At 42.1% G+C, this 18,658-nt stretch overlaps 1 protein-coding gene across 1 annotated transcript in view; it reads right to left on the bottom strand.

The window, feature by feature from the left end:
* frem3 (Fras1 related extracellular matrix 3) overlaps positions 1 to 16,723 on the bottom strand; it is a 31,253-nt gene extending 14,530 nt beyond the window's left edge. Inside the window, exons 1-2 of the mRNA XM_004549337.5 lie at positions 11,546 to 16,723; positions 10,619 to 10,708 (exon numbers count right to left, since the gene is read on the bottom strand). Of these exons, the coding sequence (XP_004549394.3) occupies positions 10,619 to 10,708; positions 11,546 to 16,562 (5,107 nt within the window). The 5' untranslated portion in view covers positions 16,563 to 16,723. The remainder of the gene's footprint in view (positions 1 to 10,618; positions 10,709 to 11,545) is intronic.
* Between the last annotated feature and the right edge of the window lie 1,935 nt (positions 16,724 to 18,658).

The following is an 18,658-nucleotide window of genomic DNA, read 5'->3' as shown; positions in this document are numbered from 1 at the left end:
TTCTCAGGCCTCAGTAGGATGCCTGCGAACTCAGATAAAATGGAAATTGTCTGCTTTTGAAAAACTCATAGAGTTTTATCTTTATTGAACTTGCCATGCACTGTTCATGCTCTGTAGCGTTCCCTTGTGAAAATAATGAAGTGGAGTGGGGCATTTCCAGGACATAGAGATGAGTCGGATATTATTAGTGACCTCAAAGAGCATATACAAATGATTACATGTTTCTGGCTTTAAAAAAAGTGAGCACAATTACCCCTTTCTACTAATTTCTGACTTTTTATCATACATTAAGCCAGGGGCAGCCAATTAATATTCCCCAAGGGGCCAGATGAGAAACTGAGACTGTTGTGGAGAACTACTTATGGGTGCGGCCATCCACAACAGTTTCTCATGTGGCCCCTTGGGGAATATTAATTTCTTGCCCCTGTTTTAAGGATGATTTAATGTGTGGATGCGCACAATATGAGCCTGAGTAAATACTGAGTGAAAGAGGCTATCCTCCAAAAGTGAAACACATTTGACATGAAATATCAAAAGGTCAGAGTCATAGATCCCGTCTTTAATCCACACTATCTCATGACTCATGTAATCCCTCTAACTGCCAGTTTGGTTTCTATCACTGACTTAATGCAGACAGCTTCAGAAATATGTCAGCGAATAAGTTCTGCTGCATACTTGGAATCTTTTTTTTTTAGCAATGGCGGTAAAATAGCTTAATGCTTTATCCTTGAGTGAGGCGAGCCTGGTGACCTGTGACTTTTGAAATGGGTCAGGCTCAGCGGATTCTCTGGATCAGAGAGGTTAGAGACAACTGGCTCGCTTTAGTTTTGCTCGGCTGGTCACACTGAGAGCAGCCCCGCTGACCTAACTCTGTAAAAAAGTTGCTTAGAGGAGTGAGAGGACTTGACTGAATAAGAAGAAGCAGAAGTTTTTGGGAAGATTTTTTAAAGGTTTGATACAGGTGTCAGAAAAAATAAAACAAATGTGAACTAGACATTACACCAGTCAAAGGAGCATGAACAAAAACAAACAACGGGACAATAGAAAGGAGCCTCTCCTTGTCCTCACACTGAACCACCATTGAGCTCATTTTTGCCTCAGTGAAGAAGAAAGGGGCTGCAGTCTTTATGCTATGTGACCGGGGAGAATGAAAACACTGGGGAGCTGAGTGTGGGTATTCAGGATGGGAAGGGGGCCGCTTCCTCGAACCCACATGTCAGCGCTGAAGCCAAGCCAGGTCGTATCACAATAGAAACGATCCACATGGACCAAAAGGCAGAAGCATGATCAGATTCAGCTGATGTTTGATTGAGTAATGATGACTGTCTGGAAAATGTGGGATAGTAAACATAAATAATCACTTTTCATTTCTTTCTCGAAAACAGAGTGTGGACAACTGAGTTCAAGTTAAAGAAAGAATCTTATTCTGTTTAGCGTACACGGATGGATACATGAATGCAGGCTATCCTCTTGCGAAAATGGAGCGGCAATGCCTGGTGAGCACTCTCCACCAGGCTCGTGCTCAGGTTTCCCGCAGCCATGGCTAAAAATACAGGAAACAAGTATCATGTCTGTTTTTGCTTGACCCAAATTCTTCAAGTGTTAATAGAATAACGGGCTTTTGAAAACATTCGACTTTGTTGTGTTCTGAGCAGAATCGACTCAGTACCTGCTAAACAAGCAAAACTCTTAAAGACACAGATTTGCTCTCAGCACCCAAGAAGGAAAATGCACCAATTCCAGCCTGATGTACAGTCACACACAGAAAAAAAGACTTGAATCATCAGATTGTTTCTGTGCTGGAAAAAAAAGTGCTTGCTGGCAGTTGGCCCTATTTGGAGCTGATATGAGGAGAAGCTCATTCAGAGTCTCTCATCAGGGCTTATTGAATGAACACAGCAAAGACAAAAAACTGCTATTGTTTTGGCACCAAGCAATCAGGCAGCTTTAGGTTTCTGCATTACTACAAGGAGTAAAACAAAGGGCTTTTTATGAATCAGACCAAGTGTGCTGGGCTGATATTTCACAGGCTGTTGAATAACAAGCATCGAAATTGCAACGACATATTTCTACAGTATTCAAATGACACTGAAAAGTTACATTTTACGACACCTCTGTGACTGTTTCTAGATATAAATATAATTGTACATATATGGGGAAAGCTGTAACAAATGTAACATGTTTTATATCTTATTACATTACTATCTGAAACACACTACACATGTTGCTGCTGACATGATGTGTTTGCCATCATAAGCAACAAACATTCTAGCTTCATTTTTACATTTTACGTTTTCATTTTTCCAACAGTAAATAACCTGCAGAAGTGAATAAATGCAAATCCTGTACTTTTAAAACAACAGGCCCCATTACACAGCCGAATAACGGTCGTGCTGTGTGTTTCACAGCTCTGCTCTGGGGACGTATAGTGGTGTCTCTTTATGATTGCATTTACAATCATAAAGAGACACCACCACAGAGTTACATCTGGCATTGCCTACTTGTTATCCACAGCGTGATCCACGGTTGTTTTTAATAATCTTTTAATAATCTTCTCCTACAGTACGAAGAATGTGATTTGCTGTTATAATATATGCTCAGGAGGAGCAGAAAGCAGCACTACTGTTTTCTGGCTAAGAACATCAAAGCGAAGATCTCCCTTAGTCTGTCAGTCTGTCCCTCCCTGTCTCACAAAACCTTCCTTCCCGCCAGACTCCCAGATTATGTGTAGCAGAGTGACAGATGTACTCCACAAACCTCCTCCCCCTCTGTGTTCCCCTTCCTCCCTGTGTCGGCTTTGTTCGCAAAAAGGGGATGAACAACTGAGAAGGACAGCAGGCCGCAGTCTGGGTGGGCCAGATCTGCCGCCATGGCGTGCCTCCCTGCCTGCCTGCCTCCACATTTCTCTGAATTCTTTTGTGCGTGCTGTCAGACGCTGAGGCCGGCGCTGGCATGAGGCTGAGCAAGCCAAGAGTCGGGATGCCAGGCGTGCACATAGCACTTCAGAAATAAATGAAAATGGTTTAGCTTTGCCCAAAATAGAAAGACCCGCACAAAAAGTAGCTGCAAACATAGGAGCCAGATTGCTGTGCTTTATGATTAATTCTTTTGATTTATTGCAATTGTTATGACGCTCATGCTATATTAGTCTGGCTATCAAATCCAATACACTCGGCGACTGACTCACTAAGCTCACATTTCCATTAGCTTTTTAAACTGACAATCATTATAATTTCTGCTGGGATGAAATGTTTTATAGGCTCCATGTATTTCCAAACCTTCCTGTTAGCAGCCATCTAATAAATTAGCTTCACTTTGATTGATGCCAGTTGGACGGCAAAGAATGCTAAAGAAATGTGTTCTGTTATACGAGCCGAGTGACACAAACTCCTAACAAGCACTAAGAATGTGCATCAGAAAACACAGAGCAGTTACAGAATAACAGGATGACTCAGCACAACATCATGGCTTATTTACAGGACATTGCAGCCTCACAATTTCTCTGCAAAGGCGTCCTTTAACGGCGCATTCTCCCTCAGCTCATATTTACACAGCGGCACTGCCGGAACCATACATAGATGCAGTGGTACAGTGGGTCAGGCTGGAGGTATCACTTGAGAGGAAGGTCAATATGAAGCTCACCAGCATGATGCAAGGAAGAGCAACCTTCTAAGAATATCCTCATTGAGTGACAAGCGTCACGTTATTGCATTTCGTCATCAATCATCCAGTTCATATGAATACTGGTGAGATTCCTGCCAGCTATGCTCAGCATTTAATATCACTGGCTTTAAGTGTGGTCTGTTAAATCTAGAGGATGTCAAACATCTGGGTAAACAGACAAAAAAGGAGATCAGGTAAGATTCATCTAAAATTTAGGTTTCTTAGATGCAATGATGACTTTAATCGTTCAGTTTCAGTGTGTGCTATGAATCAACGAATCGAAGTGTCTGCATCACAGCATCTGTTCAGGACATTAAGGACATCTCTGCAGGAAGTTGAAAATAGCTTTGACCCATGTGTGCCAGTAGGCGGGGACAACAAAATGAAAACAAGCAAACTTAGACAGCACTGACATGTAGATGTCAAATCATGCAAAAAGTTCAAAAGCAAAAATAATGAACAAAACAACACTATTGATCAATCTAAATCTAGATTAAGGCTGTACTGAAGGATATTTCAGGCTAAAATGTTGGAACGCTGCCTCAGGGGACAAAAAATAAAACCAGTGTGAAAGCACGGAAAAATACCCGTAGACTGGCTTATTCAGTGCCCATAATTGGACACTGGTTAACATTTTGGTTTGCTAGTGATTGTTTTTAATAGCATTCACCAAATTCTTTGCTAATGCTAACCGAATGCTCACACAACATGACTTAGTCAGTTGCAATGTTAATCGTGGACCAACATTATTATGATGACATGGACATATCTACTTAAATTGTATTAATACATAATCAGTCTCTTTAACTAAATGCCTGTTCGGTCTGATCACAATGACTGAATGACATTGAACGGCGTACCTTGATTGCATATGGGGTTTTAGTGATTTAGCTGATTTACGCAATTATGTGATAAATAATGTGGCTTGCTTTGTGACCTACACTTTTAGCGCTTTATTGGTCTGCTGCTTAGCACTAATCAGCAGCTTCCCGTATTGGTGCAACGTGCACATACAGTCAGTGCTTCCCTGCATTGAACATCATTTCCCTCCACCCTGTTGTTCATACATGGTCCCTTGTGGCACCAGAAAAATTAGCATCAGGTGTAGCATCAGGTGTAGCATCAGGTGTAGCATCAGCTACCGGTGTAATGCTGAAATATAAGGAGGCTCTGGTTAAGACAACTGAGTCAAAAAATTATGAAAAACTGCACCTGATTAATCTTTTGAGGCACCTCGACTGAAACCAGGAAGTTCAAACTCTTCCTGGTGTGTCATGAATGTACCAAAACTAATCCATTCAAAAGCTGTTGAGACATTTCACTTCAGACCACAGTGAACCAACAATCCAACAAACCAGTGTTTCCTTCTCTGCAGCAAAGTCACTAGTGCGGCTGAAAAAAAAAAACATGGCACAGAGTAACTCAGTGACAGCTTTGCCACGTGGGAGCAGATAAGAATAACCGCTCTAGCTATACATCATAACTCTGCACCCCAGAAGTCCACCAGTCGCCATAAATCAAGGCTCAAGATAAAGAACAAAAAGAGAAATAGAGACAAAGAGTGAGGGAATAGCAGAGCTCAGTGAAAGGGCCGGAGGGAAACGTGAGATAGAAACAAGAAAAAAGAATAGTAATACCCTGAAGGGCTCTTAGAGAAGAGGAAAGGGGAAGGAGGGTAAGTGAGAACAGGACGGGGTGCGGTGGAGGAGGACTGAGAGGCCTTAGCTTCTTTAAGTCGCGGGGGCCCCGACAGTGGCACCATTAGCCAGTAAATCTCCCGGTGACTGTTGACACGAGTGACATGTAAGATCCCAAAACACTGTTAGGGAGCAGAGGTTTAGCATGTCCATGTCAGCCAGCCTGCAGTCCACATGCAGCAGGGTACCCTTACAGTACTGAAGAAATGTGACCAAAATGCTGCCCTTTTAAAAATATTTCAAGTTCCTTTTCCTCAGTTTCCCCTTTTCTCTTCTGGCTTGATATCATTGCACCCCTCTGGGGAGCTGCCCCCTCCAGAGCGGGCAACTCTTACGCTGGAAATCTGTGGGTTATCGGGCTATCTGAGATTGGGTTAGATTTCTGCAGAGCTGGGAGTGGGGTGACCACAGGCTTTGAAAGGGGATCCCTCTGGAGCCTCCACTCTCACGTACACACCTGTCTGCCTGGGATACCACCTCACTTCTAGGCCCTGCTCTGTCTGTGGCCCTGGAGTCTGGAGTCCCATAGGAAGTGCATTCCTCTCCCCGGCTCTGAATGATCACATAACACTCAACTCACCAGGGCCCATGATCCCCCTGCAGAACTGGGAGACTATATTGTTGCAACTAGAAAAAAAACCTTATCTTAATGCAAAGCTATTTGTTCTGTCTTTGGTTTTTGTCTTCTGTTTGGGGTGCACTTTGACTTGCACCAAAGATTAAGAAGAATGAAATGTTTTTTTTTTTTTTTTTTGTTGTTGTTGTTGTTGTTTTTAAATTATTGTTCCAAAACACTCCAAAATCTTTACATTTACAAGGTTTAACAGGCCTGACACAAAAGGGTTTCTTTTCTTAGCCCGTGGCTCACTGGACCCATTCCTGATGGATGGGGATATATGTGAGCTGTGTCACAGCAGGTATTTACTGCTTCAGTATCCCACTCTTTGAACGGCTGTAAGAAATTCCAGAGTTGGTCACTTGAGTGCAAGTTACTGCTTGCAAACGGTGTGAGGATGGCCCAAGTTGAATCCTAGTTTGTTTCTAAGATCATCATCACAGATCTGTTAAGTCTGGTATTCTGAGTACTTAGTAAGAAGCCATTAGTTTTTTAAAATGACCGCAGTAGCAGATGATAATTATACTGGTTTCTTTCTACTTTAGACGGGATTTGCTGGCAAATAATTATAAGATATTCAAAATTTTGTGATTAAAGATTTTTCTTTATGCCTCCAGTCTCCACCTGACTTTAAAGCAACTTTCTGCACCTATTTAACTTTCCACAACACAGAAGATGCATAGAAGGAGAGTGACAGTGAGGCTGGACAGTGGTGTGGACAATCAGTACTGATGACGTTGTCGTGTTTTTAAAAGATTTTTATTGCTCAAATCAGCATTTGAGAAAATCTTTCTTATTGTTAAACTTGTAGCAAGGTGAGGTGCTGTAAAAGTAAACCAATGACTTGAAAAACCGTTACACCTTTAAGTATTTAATGTTACATAATAGCTTTCTTGTGAATATACAGATATGAACATGTATAGAATACCTCAAATGAACCAGAGGCTGCAGAAACTGTAATGGAATCACAAGACATTAAAAAAAGAAACAAACTATGCACCATATAGTACGGATAATGCAGATCAAATGTAGAATTTAGATGTTTTTCACTGTAGATTTAAACTTTAAGCAACAGAGGAGGGTTTTTTTTCTAACAACTGACTGCTATGCTAACTCTATGCTAATGACTGATCCTCACAGAGACCCCTGAAATCAAACCGAGTGTCTGCTCCTGACTTCTTACTAAGACCAGTGTTGGGTTTAATGCGTTACTAAGTAACGCGTTACTGTAATTAAATTACTTTTCCACTGAAAAAGTAGAGTAACAAATTACTGTTCATTTTTAGGTATTTTAATTACAGTTACTTACAATGTATTTGCGTTACATTGTAAAATAATTAAACTCGCTGAATATCATTATTTAATTTCAATAATTTGTCTCCTAAACGTAGAAGTAAACTCTGCCGCTTTAACATCGCTGTAGTGCAGCTGTACGTCATTTCGCACCAGTTTGCTTTATAGTCGTATTCTAAAGCGGAAGATGTCGGACTCGGCTGAAGCGAGTGGCTGTTTGTTGAAATGGACATATTCCCGTCTCTTCACTTACATGGTAACTGGTCGGATCACTTATTATTACAGTAATATCGTTAGCTTCATAGCATAATTGCCTAAGTCATTTGACTAAGTCAATGACTTAGGCACTTATGCTATGAAGCTAACGATATGTAAGCTATGTCCTGGGGAGAAAAAACTTATCGGCTGCTGTTAATAGCAGGAGTAATCTACTGAAGCGCCTGACACAAGAGCATAGACGAACACTTCTGAGTGATCCTTGTTCATCATCCATGGGTAACACCGCGGCAGCTCCTGCTAAGCAGGCAAAACTCGATTTTACTTCAGCAGCACAGAAAGCGTCTGAAGGTGAGCTTAAAAAAGTGATTGCAGGCTGCATTGTGGAAGAGATGCTACCGCTGCATACTGTAGAGTCTCCGTCTTTAAAAAAATGTATTTATTATTTAGAAAGTTTAATTTCTGTTGTTTGCCCACTCAAGGTTTATAGGGATTTTAAGAAGTATTTAGTTAAATTACTTATTTAGTAATTAAGTTACTTTTCTGACACAGTAATTAGATAAGTAGTTTAAATACAATATTGACTAAGTAATTAGTAATTAATTACTTTTTTAAAGTAACTTACCCAACTTACTGACACACGTGCTCTTACAAGAGCCATACTTCCGCTTTGCCTGGCCACACATACACACACATACCCACACACACAATGTCACTGGTCTGCACATCATTGGTTTATGTTTGATTAAGATCTTAATTTTCTGTATCAGCAGATACACGGACTCGCAGTTACATATGTACATGTATGCTTGCAACATTTGAGCCTGCAGGGCTTATAGAGGAATGCCAAACTGCTTCAGTTCCACATGAGGATATGTTAATTATCCGAGTGTGTATTCTTGACCTGCTCGTGAAGAAGCATCACTGGAGCGCATGTAGTGGCAGGTATCTTTTAAAGGCTGCTAAGACCCTTAGGGAGCTTCCCATATCAGTGCATCTGAGGGGTATTTCCGGAGCGTGAGGCCACATTCAGATTGTGTGTATTTGTGTAAAACTTACTAGGTTTAGAAGTGGTATGTTTACACTTGATTCAGGATTAAGAATTACTGGAGTTTACAAAGGAGGTTTAAAACCCACTGATTTTGAAAGGATGTGTCTGGCTCTAGAACTACTTTGATTAGATAAGAATTCATTATAAAGAAGTTTAATAGTGTTTTTGTGGTGTTTAAGCACAGATTTCTATTTAACCTTAGGTTAGGTTAATGAAGTCGCATTTGGATTTTCTTTTTAAGTACAAAAGTTTGTTCCCTGAGGCCAGTGAAAAATGGATTATCTTGGGTGCTAATCTCTACTGACCCACCATCGGTTCTCACACAAGCAGCTCACCCACTGAGATTTGTTATCAGAGAGCCTGACCATCACTGTGCTCTCCACTCACATGCCCCTACATGTCCAGGATAAAGCCACATCCCTCAGGGGTCACCTCTTCAACACTTCACATTAGCGGGCCACCAGCTGGCTCGACTCGCTCTCATGTATTATCTCTTTGATCTTTTCCTGGACGTGTCTTTGTATTTGTGTGTGTAGTTATGTATATGCATGGTGATGATTTTACTGATAAGTGTATCCATTAAGTGCAGTGATACAGATGCAGTTCATCACACAGATGATGTGGCGCTGCCACACGTGTCAGCCGTGGTCATGTAGAAACAAGGTCTGGTTTTACGTCCCAGTATAAGCTCCACTGCACCTGGTTCAGCTGAGTTGGCTGGAAGCTTAAATAAAGTGTGTAAGCAAACAGAAAAGGGAGCGCTGAGCTAATTGAAGCCCTTGTGTTCCCTTCCTGTGGTAAAACCCACACTTAAAGACAGAAATTCTTAGCTTTAGGCATCTTATTAAACCACATGTGGAAAAATGTTGGCCTAAATGAAGATTATAGGATTAAGGCACTTTTATCTAATCTATGTTGATTAATGTCAGTGCTACTGATTCTCATTAAAAATAAATATATCACTCACAGTCTGAGGGTAAGAGTTAATACGGAGGCATTAAGGCGAAGCTAAACTAAAAACAGACAAACTCACGTCCTCCTTTTTCTCAATGGGTGTGATGGTGGTGTTAGGAGGTGGAGCATGTCCCTCCAAACAGCATAATTATAGACTAAACTTTCCCTTCAGCATTGATTGCCTTTCTAAATCTTGTTTCATATTTTACAGCCAATGCTAAAATAGTAAAACCCACCTGCTGCATTTTATCGCTTTGCATTTGCTATAAATATGTAATGCTGTTAGAGGTGAATGTGACAAGGCAACGAGTGATTTTATTATACCCTGACCCATCATATACCATGCATATCCGATTCATTTAAGAGAATTCTTTAGGGTAACCGATGTCGGCTGTCAGATTGTCGCATTATGCTTGGGGTGGATATAAATAATGTTTTAATAGTAAGGCAGTGTTACAGAAAGCCTCAGTGCTTCAATGTTATGTCAGAGTAAGCGAGTAAAAACAGAGAGAGAAAGAAATTGAGCTAACAAAAAATATGAAGTTCTTATATTTTGGAAAAAGTTGGTTATTTATTAAAAAGAAATTTAAGAATCTTTTAATTTGAAAATCTTCATAATGTCAAAATATTCTGCAGATTTTATTTCACAAGTCATGTCATTGAATAGTGGATACTTAGAAAGATAAAAGAAGATGTTTGTGAGACTTGCTGTAAGAGGAACCAGATATATCAGCATACCTATGCACACTTCACTGTGTCACTTCAGGCAGATGATGAAAGGTGGCGTTTGAAAGCCCAGAGAAGCGCCCCAAAGTATAGGACCCTATTGTTCAATAACAATACAGTTGAGAGCATGTGGTAGTCTTTTACTTTTACTAACCCACATTCAGTGTTTGACTTAAGTCCCCTTTGACCCCTGTCCTTTAAACCTGCTGCCCTTTCCAGTGGGGTGAACAGAGGCGGCGCCTCGGTACTGGGTGTCAGTCATGGCCAACTGCTTTAAGCCTTTGTGATGCAAACACTTAGGTGACCGACAGAGAGCAAGAAGTTTAAATTTTAAGCAGCCATTAAAAGTCAAACTCAAAGTGGCTTGAAGCCACTGCACGTTAAATATTAGAGGGGTCCTACCGTTGTCTTCAACTATGAAGTAGAAGATATCACTGGTGGCGTTGCTCCCATCCAACAGCACATAACAGATCTTCATGTCATTGATATCAGCTGTTTGCATAAAAAATATGGAGAAACAATTAGCTAAAATGATAACTGTGACGACTAAACCACTTTTATAAGGTTGTATAAATACAAAGTCAGAAAATATAGTTTACAGAGATATATTTAATCTCCTAAGACCTGAACCCTTTCAGGGCATGCAATTTTAATTTGTCTTTACCATTTGGGCTGATTGGGACCTGATGAATGTAAAAACAAAGAGTTACGTGACTTTTTTCCCTGATTTTTGTTTCTGAGAAAAATGAGATCCACATATGAGGACATTAGCTTGAAAATTTTGACAGAACAGTGGCAGCATAACGTCCTCATAAGTGGAAATCAGGCCCTTGTAGAGCAAAATTTTGTATTTTGGTCTAGACAACCCAAAATTTGATGTCCACATATGTGGACGCCAGGTCCTAGGAGGTTAAAATTGTTTTATGGGGTCTGTAGTAACCAGTTAAGCATCATTATATTAGTATAAGAATGCAGCCAACTGGTTTTAACTGAATATTATTTATTTGAATATTTTTTATTCTTTGCTTTTTCACCGGTTATAAAAAGCTGTCTTTCTGTTTTACACATTCAGGATTTGGATTTGTGCTTCTATGCATCTTATTAAATTCTATAAAAACAAGTCTTTGTAATAAATCCTGGGAGAATATCTGGTGTTCTGTCAACTTTATACTAACTCAAAGCTGTTGGCATCATGAATTCAGAACAATTCTTTCCTTTGTGCCACACAAAACATCCACTCTAATCCAATATTAACTCTAAAACACTGATGAGTAAATCTTACCTTTGAAAAACGTTGTTACAAGGTTTAAAAATGTGACATCATCTTACCTTGTGTGAATGTCTTGATGCTGTCATTGCCCACGGCGGTATTCATGATGAAGCCGTGCAGTGGAGCCTCGGACACCGTGTACTTCAACACCTTCTGGGGACTGTCCCGGTCCTCTGATCGAAGGACCTTGCTGGTGATCACAAAGCCCAGGTGTCCAGTTGGGAGGACTTTCAGTGAAGCGGCAGCCTTATTTACCAAAATCTGGGGGACACCGTTATCCACCGTATTGATGTGAATAGTCATCATTTGGGGTTTGCGTGTCTCATAGTCAGTGTTAGGGAAAACGTAAAAGTCGGTGTGAGTGCCATCGGTGACAGTGAAAGAGAAGCTGTCTTCACTGGTCTCAGTGCCATCGTGCTTATAGCTGATAAGGTTCTCGTTCAGGTCCTGCTTGGTAAAAGTCGTAATTGGCTGGGTGTTGTTGAAAAGCAGCAAACCGTGTACTGGCACTTGCGTGATTATAAAGCGCAGCAGGTGGTCTGGAGTATCCCGGTCTTCAGCAGTAAGTTCAAAAGGTGTGATGAGTTTGGATTCGCCCTCCTCCACAAGTAGCCTCGTTATGGTTAAGACAGGTTTCTTATTATCCACATCGGTGATGGACACTCTGAAGGTTCGGAAGACGGGATTGTAGCCGTCTGTCACCTCAAACTCGAAGCTGTCCATTTTAATTTCATCATCAGAGGTGTGGATGTAGTAGATCTTGTTGCCAGCAAGCTGCAACTGGGTGAAGGTGGAAATAGGAACACCTGGGAGGTCAGTGCACTCTAAGTGCCCTCTACTAGGCGCTCTCGTGATGCTAAAACTGAGGTATTCATCAGGGCTGTTGATGTCAGAGGTGCTGAGGAGGTCAGTGGTGAGAGTTACTTTTCCACCTTCTTTGAGAGTCACACCTTTGTTAACAACATCTGGAAAAACCATATCAATGCTTCCAATGCTGATGTAAAAGTAACGGTCAATAAGTGGATTTATACCATCTGTGACGTCAAATTTCAGCAGGTCACGGATTCCTTCCTGGCCTGTGTGCACATACTGAATGAGTTGTCTGTCAATTTCATCTTGTGTGAAATTCATTCCCAGGGTGATATTTCCTAAAACGTCTCCAAATTTGCTGATACGCTGCAGGTAGCCTTGGCCAGGGCCGTATCGCACAACATAAGTTAATTCCTTGTCTTCGGAGTCAAGATCTGTTGCCTTTAAAACGCTGTTGCTAATCACTTTTGTTTCTCCGATCTCCACATCGAGGCCATCGTTAATGGCCATTCTTGGTGTCTCATCATCAACAGGAATGACCACGATAGGAACTGTTTTTTCCACTTTGTGTTTTCCATCAGATAGCCTGATTTCAAAGCTGTCTTCCTTGGTTTCAGAGTCATCATGTTCATAGACAATGTTGGATGCCTCTATGAGCTGCTCCAAGTTGAACTTCTCCACAGGGATGGTGCCAGTGCTGAGCTGCTGAACAATTGTCCCATGCTTGGGTGGTTTGATGATCTCAAAGTCCAGCTCATTCTTGGGGATGTCAGCATCAGCTGCATTCAGAATTGGGGTGTCAATGACCAGACTCATTCCCTCCATTACCACAAACTCACGGACAAAAATCTCAGGCTTCTCATCATTGGCTGGAATGATGACTATGGGGAAAAAGTGGCGCTCAGAGAAGTTAATACCATCTGAGCAGCGGAACGTGAAACGATCTTCCACAGGTTCAACCCCTTTGTGGATGCTTTGGACATAGTAGATGTGGCCAAGGGAAATTTCTTTAATGGCGAATGCGGTGATGGCCGTCCCAGCTCTTGATTTCTCTGAGCCTGCTGCAGGTGAGATGTTCTCCACATAACCAGAAGTTGGTTGGACAATGATGGTACACAAGATATCCTCGCTGTTGGTGTCAACATCCTCGGCATGAATTTGCTCCAGAGTAATGACGTTCTTCTCCCCTTCCACTACTATAAACTGCTCGCCGACGCTGACAACAGGTGGGATGCTGTCAACAGGAAGGATTGTCACATGGACTGTCACACCTTGGATCTTGTTGCCACCAACGACCCACTGCTCTGACATGTCAGACAAAGTAAGATTGAAGGAGTCGTGCTCTTTGGTCGGCCCTATTTCACCAGATGTGTGAGCATACACAACCACCCCGTTAATTATGTCCTCCTGAGTGAATCTCTCAGCAGGAGCACCATTAACCAGGATTTCACCCAGTCTCGGAGGTTCTTCAACAATAAAAGTGAGCATGAGGTCATCTGTATCTTCATCGTGGCCCTGAATGACGTTACTTGTAATCTCCGTGGCTCCATTCTCCAGTACATCTATGGAGGCTCCGAGCAGGCCGGGTGGGAGCATAATCGTGGGCCTTTTGTCATCAACTGGCTCGATTGTGATCCTGATGGCAATTGGTACCTCATGGAAACCATCACTTACAGAGAGCTTGATGACATCAGTGAGAGATTCTTTTCCTCCGTGCATGTAAGTTAGACGACCGGTTGTGATGTCTTCGAGCACAAATGTTTCGCCATTTGACATATCAATCCCCAAATACTGCAGCTGCCCATACTGGGGAATCTGGGTCACCGTGAAGATGATATTGTCGTCATCTGTATCCGTGTCAGTGGCGTGCAGCTCCTTCCTGGTAATGACATATGTACCTCTTTCCAAAACAGTGAATCCTGTGTTGGTGATAAGTGGAGGTTTGTTGTCAACCGGCTGTAGGAAAATGGTGAACAGTCCATCTGCTGTGTTTCCAGCTGTGTCTTCCACAGTGAATGTGAACTGAGCCACTTTTGGAGTGATGCCCAATTCCTGGTCTGGGGGCTTATAAGCTACTTTGTGGTGATTAACCTGGGCTTGTGTAAACTCTGTAATTACAGTGTCAGGGCTGTCAGTCAGTACAATTTCACCCAAGAGGGCTGGATTGTTCTCATCTGTGTCAGTCGGGGGCTTAGTGATGGTGTACTTCAAATCTCTGTCATCTGAATCAAGATCAGTATAACACAAGAATTTCTTCCTAAAGTATGTGAGCTCATATTCCTGCACTGTCATGTGAAGGGTGGTGCCTGGGAAAAGCTCTGGGGCAAGGTCATCAACGGGATGGATTTTGATAGTGAACGTGTGCTCGCCTGATTGATTGGGAGGATCGTTATCGTCCTGGACCCGGAATACAAAGTGATCGGTTACAGTGGTGGTGCTGTGGGGCCCGATGTGACGATAGAACAGCTTTCCATCCAGAATGTCCTGCTGAAGCCACTCAGTCACCACCTGCTCAAACATCTCATCTGTCTCGCTGAACTTCCACAGAGATGGGTCAGACGGTAGCTCTGCTTGCCTAAGCAGGAGTTGCCCTATGGTGGAGTATGGTGCCTCCACGACAAACTTAATAGTGGAGTCTTCTGAATCGATGTCTGTTGCACTTAGGATGAATGGAGAGATCTGCATGATTTCATTCTTGAACAACACCAAGCCAGTGTTTGCATTAATAATAGGGGGCTCGTCATCAGTGGGGACAATGGTGATGGGGAACAAAAATTCCACTTCATTACTGCCGTCAGTCATTCTAAAAATAATGTTGTCGCTATAGGTGTCGCTGCCGTCATGCTGGTACGCAACAATGCCAGCGTCTAGATCGGCAGGTGTAAAGAACTTCCTGCGTGTGCCGAGCATGGTAAGGTCTCCGTGCTTTAAACCATCGATGACTGTGATTCTCACGTCTTCCAGGTTATCCTCATCGCTAATCTCTAAATTCTGAGAGCTGGAGAGAGCTCGAGATTGCCCTTCAAACAATAGCTGCCCTGTATTTTTGGTTGCAACAGGAGCCAGTGTATTCATAGGCTTTACCACAATCATAAAAGCAAATGGATCTGACACTGCACCATCGGTGTCTACAATTTCAAACTCTAGCTGAAAAATCCTCTCTTGTTCTGAGTCATCTGAGGGTGGCTTATAGGCTATTTTAAGCTCTTTGATGTCCCTGTGATAGAAGGAGGTGATAGGCAGGTTCTGATCATCTGTGCTGATGATATAACCCTGCTGAGGGTTCAGCGGAGACGTGATGTTGAAGATTAAGTCATCTGGGTGAGATTCGACATCTTCAGCCGACAGCATGTCACTTGTAATAGCTGTCATCACAAACTGATCAACCTCCATCATCATCATAGCTACAAAGCTGGGTTTGGGAGCAGTGTTCTCTGCACCTTCTCTGATTCTAACCATCATTTGGAAATGCTCTTGCATTATCATGTTTCCTTCGTTATCCTGCAGCTCTACCATCATTGGAATATAGTCTCTGTTTGGTGAGTTGGTTTTAGCCGTGTGCTTGTAGCGAATACCCTGCTTCACAAACTCATCACAGTCAACCATTTGGCCATTGGAAGGGTTGTTCAAAAGAGTGCCATACCTGGGAAGACCTCCAGCGCCGACCAGAGTGCTGATCTTACACTGTGTGACACCATCCTCATAGGAAAACTCCAGGCCCTTTTTGTCAATAGGATTGCTCTCTCCATTGAGCTTTTCAACATTAAGGGGCATATTCCTGGTGAGGATCTCAAGCTGCTGGAAAACAACCTCTACTTCCAACATGAAGGGGACAATGACTGTGTCTGTGTGAGAGTCATAACGAAGCTGCAGCTTCACACGATCCTTACTGGGGCTCCTTGATCCAAAATGCGTGTATTTCACTTCTTCAGATCCAAATGAACAGGGAAACTTTTTAGGGGTTAGCATCCCAGGCTTCTGGGCCAGTGGATCATTGTCCAGGACTGTGATTTGGCAGCGGTCACCGGGCTGCACTTCTGTTACCAGGTCATTCACAGGGTCCAGAAACACGGACCGCCCAAAAGGCACTCTGATCCCATTGTTAGCAACAATGATATCATCTTCATTAGGTCCGGCCCTGCGGTGATAGAGGTGAGCTGAATCAAAAGGCCCTGCACATACTGAGGCAAAACAGAAGCTGAGAGAAAAAGCCAAAAGAAGGCAACTCTTTTTACAAAGTTTGCAACTTTGCAGACAAGCAGCCATGTCTGCTGCTAGTTGCCTTGTAATTTAGTTAAAACAAGTGAGCAGCAGCAGGAGGCTGATGCTTCTTAAGTGAGAAAAAAAGCATAAAAAAAGAAACTTTGGGCCGGCTGGAATCTCCTCTGTGTGTTTCTTGTGTGGCTGCACAGACCCAAGTGTGGTGAATGCTGCAGGGCTGTGCAGGTGAATGAAACAGTAGTCTGTGACTTGCACAGGCTCCTCCTTCTGTCAGTGCAGGGAGGGGAGCCTCCAGCCCCCAAAGCTAATTTAAGAAAGACCATTGGACAAGATTGCCCCAAACAACACCTACCCTTCTCCTCTTCTCTCACTAAAAAAAGGGTGTTGGGGTGGGGGTTGGAGGATAAAATCCTATTCAAAAAAACAAGTCTTATTTGATTATATGGAATCTGTACAGTTAAAACCCCTGACACTATACTGTATAGGTTAGGAAATGTGATGTACTATAGATAGATATCCATGTTTTTTCATATGATGCATCATTTTATAAATACATTTAATTAAAAAATCAACTGAATATAATTTGATATCTTGTTCCTCCAAGTTTTTTCTTTTAGACACAAGTGTGAACATGCAAATGTGTCAGAATGCAACCCAGTTAATGTTCCCTTTAAAAGGGTTAAAGCTAAGAAATAGTAGAAAAACAGTAATAAAGCCTTTACCCAGCGATAAAATGATTCTTTAGCTATTTAATCGATTTGTTTTTAGTTACTTTAAAATGAACAGTGTCTTCTGATGTTTGATCACTGACCTGTGTGATATCACACGCAACTTCATTATTAAGGGTGTAACCTATCCTATCAACCAATCCCTTATATTACCATGGAGGGCGGACTAAGAGAAGGCAATGTAATGTGCCCAAACAAACTATCATTATATCAAAGATGAGCCAGTCAGCAGGGATTCAGACACTGAACAGGATTCTTAGAGTATCAGAAGAATAAAGTTTAGTATCTCAACCAAAGGTGTGTCTGTGCAGAATGATGACGTGTGGAGATATTTCTGTTCTCTTCTAGAGTTAAGGGCCTCTAAGTTCAGGCAACTTTCGGCTCCGGAGGGGCCATTTGTTCCAAACATGGGGACAATAACCTGGCATCAGCTGGCACAACAGGTGTTGGAAACTGTTTGGTCTCACACACACACACACACACACACACACACACACACACACACACACACACACACACACACACACACACACACACACACACACACACACACACACACAGAAAAAACATTATACAGCTGAAAATATGCCACCTAAGCCACCTGTGATGGAAATAAATATATAATACGCCGCATAAATATAGCACGGGACATCTCTGGCTTCATTTCTCATAAAGTTTAGTTGCTGAGCAAGCGCTTGTAATAACCGAATCTCTGCAAGCAATGGCTGCGTGTTTTGAGGTTAAATAAGATTCAAATGAGGGAAAGTCCCCTCGTCTGTGATTACAGCATCTGCATATTTCATGCAACCGAACACTGTTGTTCGGCAAACTGAGTGCGCAAAAGAAAGTTTCAGCAGAATAAGCAGGTGAAGAAAATTTGACGTTCTTTTTCTGCAGTGACAAAGCAGAGCGTGGACACATCGAGCACTCACACTGGATGCAGCGAGAATGTGAGAATGTGTATTCAGTATGCTACACAAGGTCATGTTAAGATAAAAATACCTAGTAGCCTTTTATGGGTCATCTTTTAAGTTGAGCCTGACACTTGACGAAGTGATCCATGTGCAGCGCTCGAGCATTTTCACACTTTCCTTCCAGCTGCAACGCTGGAAATGTTTGAGTTTCGTTTTATTGTAACCGCTGACTGTGACATTTCTACGTACTAGGAAAAATCTTCTTTTTAAATAGTTTAACACACCAGTAAATTTATCCAGTTATGGACTGATAATGAGTTGCTTGTATGGAAGAATTTGTTGCTAGGTAGGGCACTTCAGTGCAATTTATGCTTCAATATAGTGAAAAATGAACCTTCAGAGCTGCTAGAATTATTATTCAGTGAAAGTGCTGCTTCTTTATCGGTGGCGGTAAAGCTTTTAGGACAACGCTGTGAACCACTCAGCAACCTTCCTCTAA

Source organism: Maylandia zebra, linkage group LG6, assembly GCF_041146795.1.
Source record: "Maylandia zebra isolate NMK-2024a linkage group LG6, Mzebra_GT3a, whole genome shotgun sequence".
NCBI lineage: Eukaryota > Metazoa > Chordata > Actinopteri > Cichliformes > Cichlidae > Maylandia > Maylandia zebra.
Note: the sequence above shows the minus strand (reverse complement) of the source record. Positions and strands in the feature narration are given on the sequence as shown.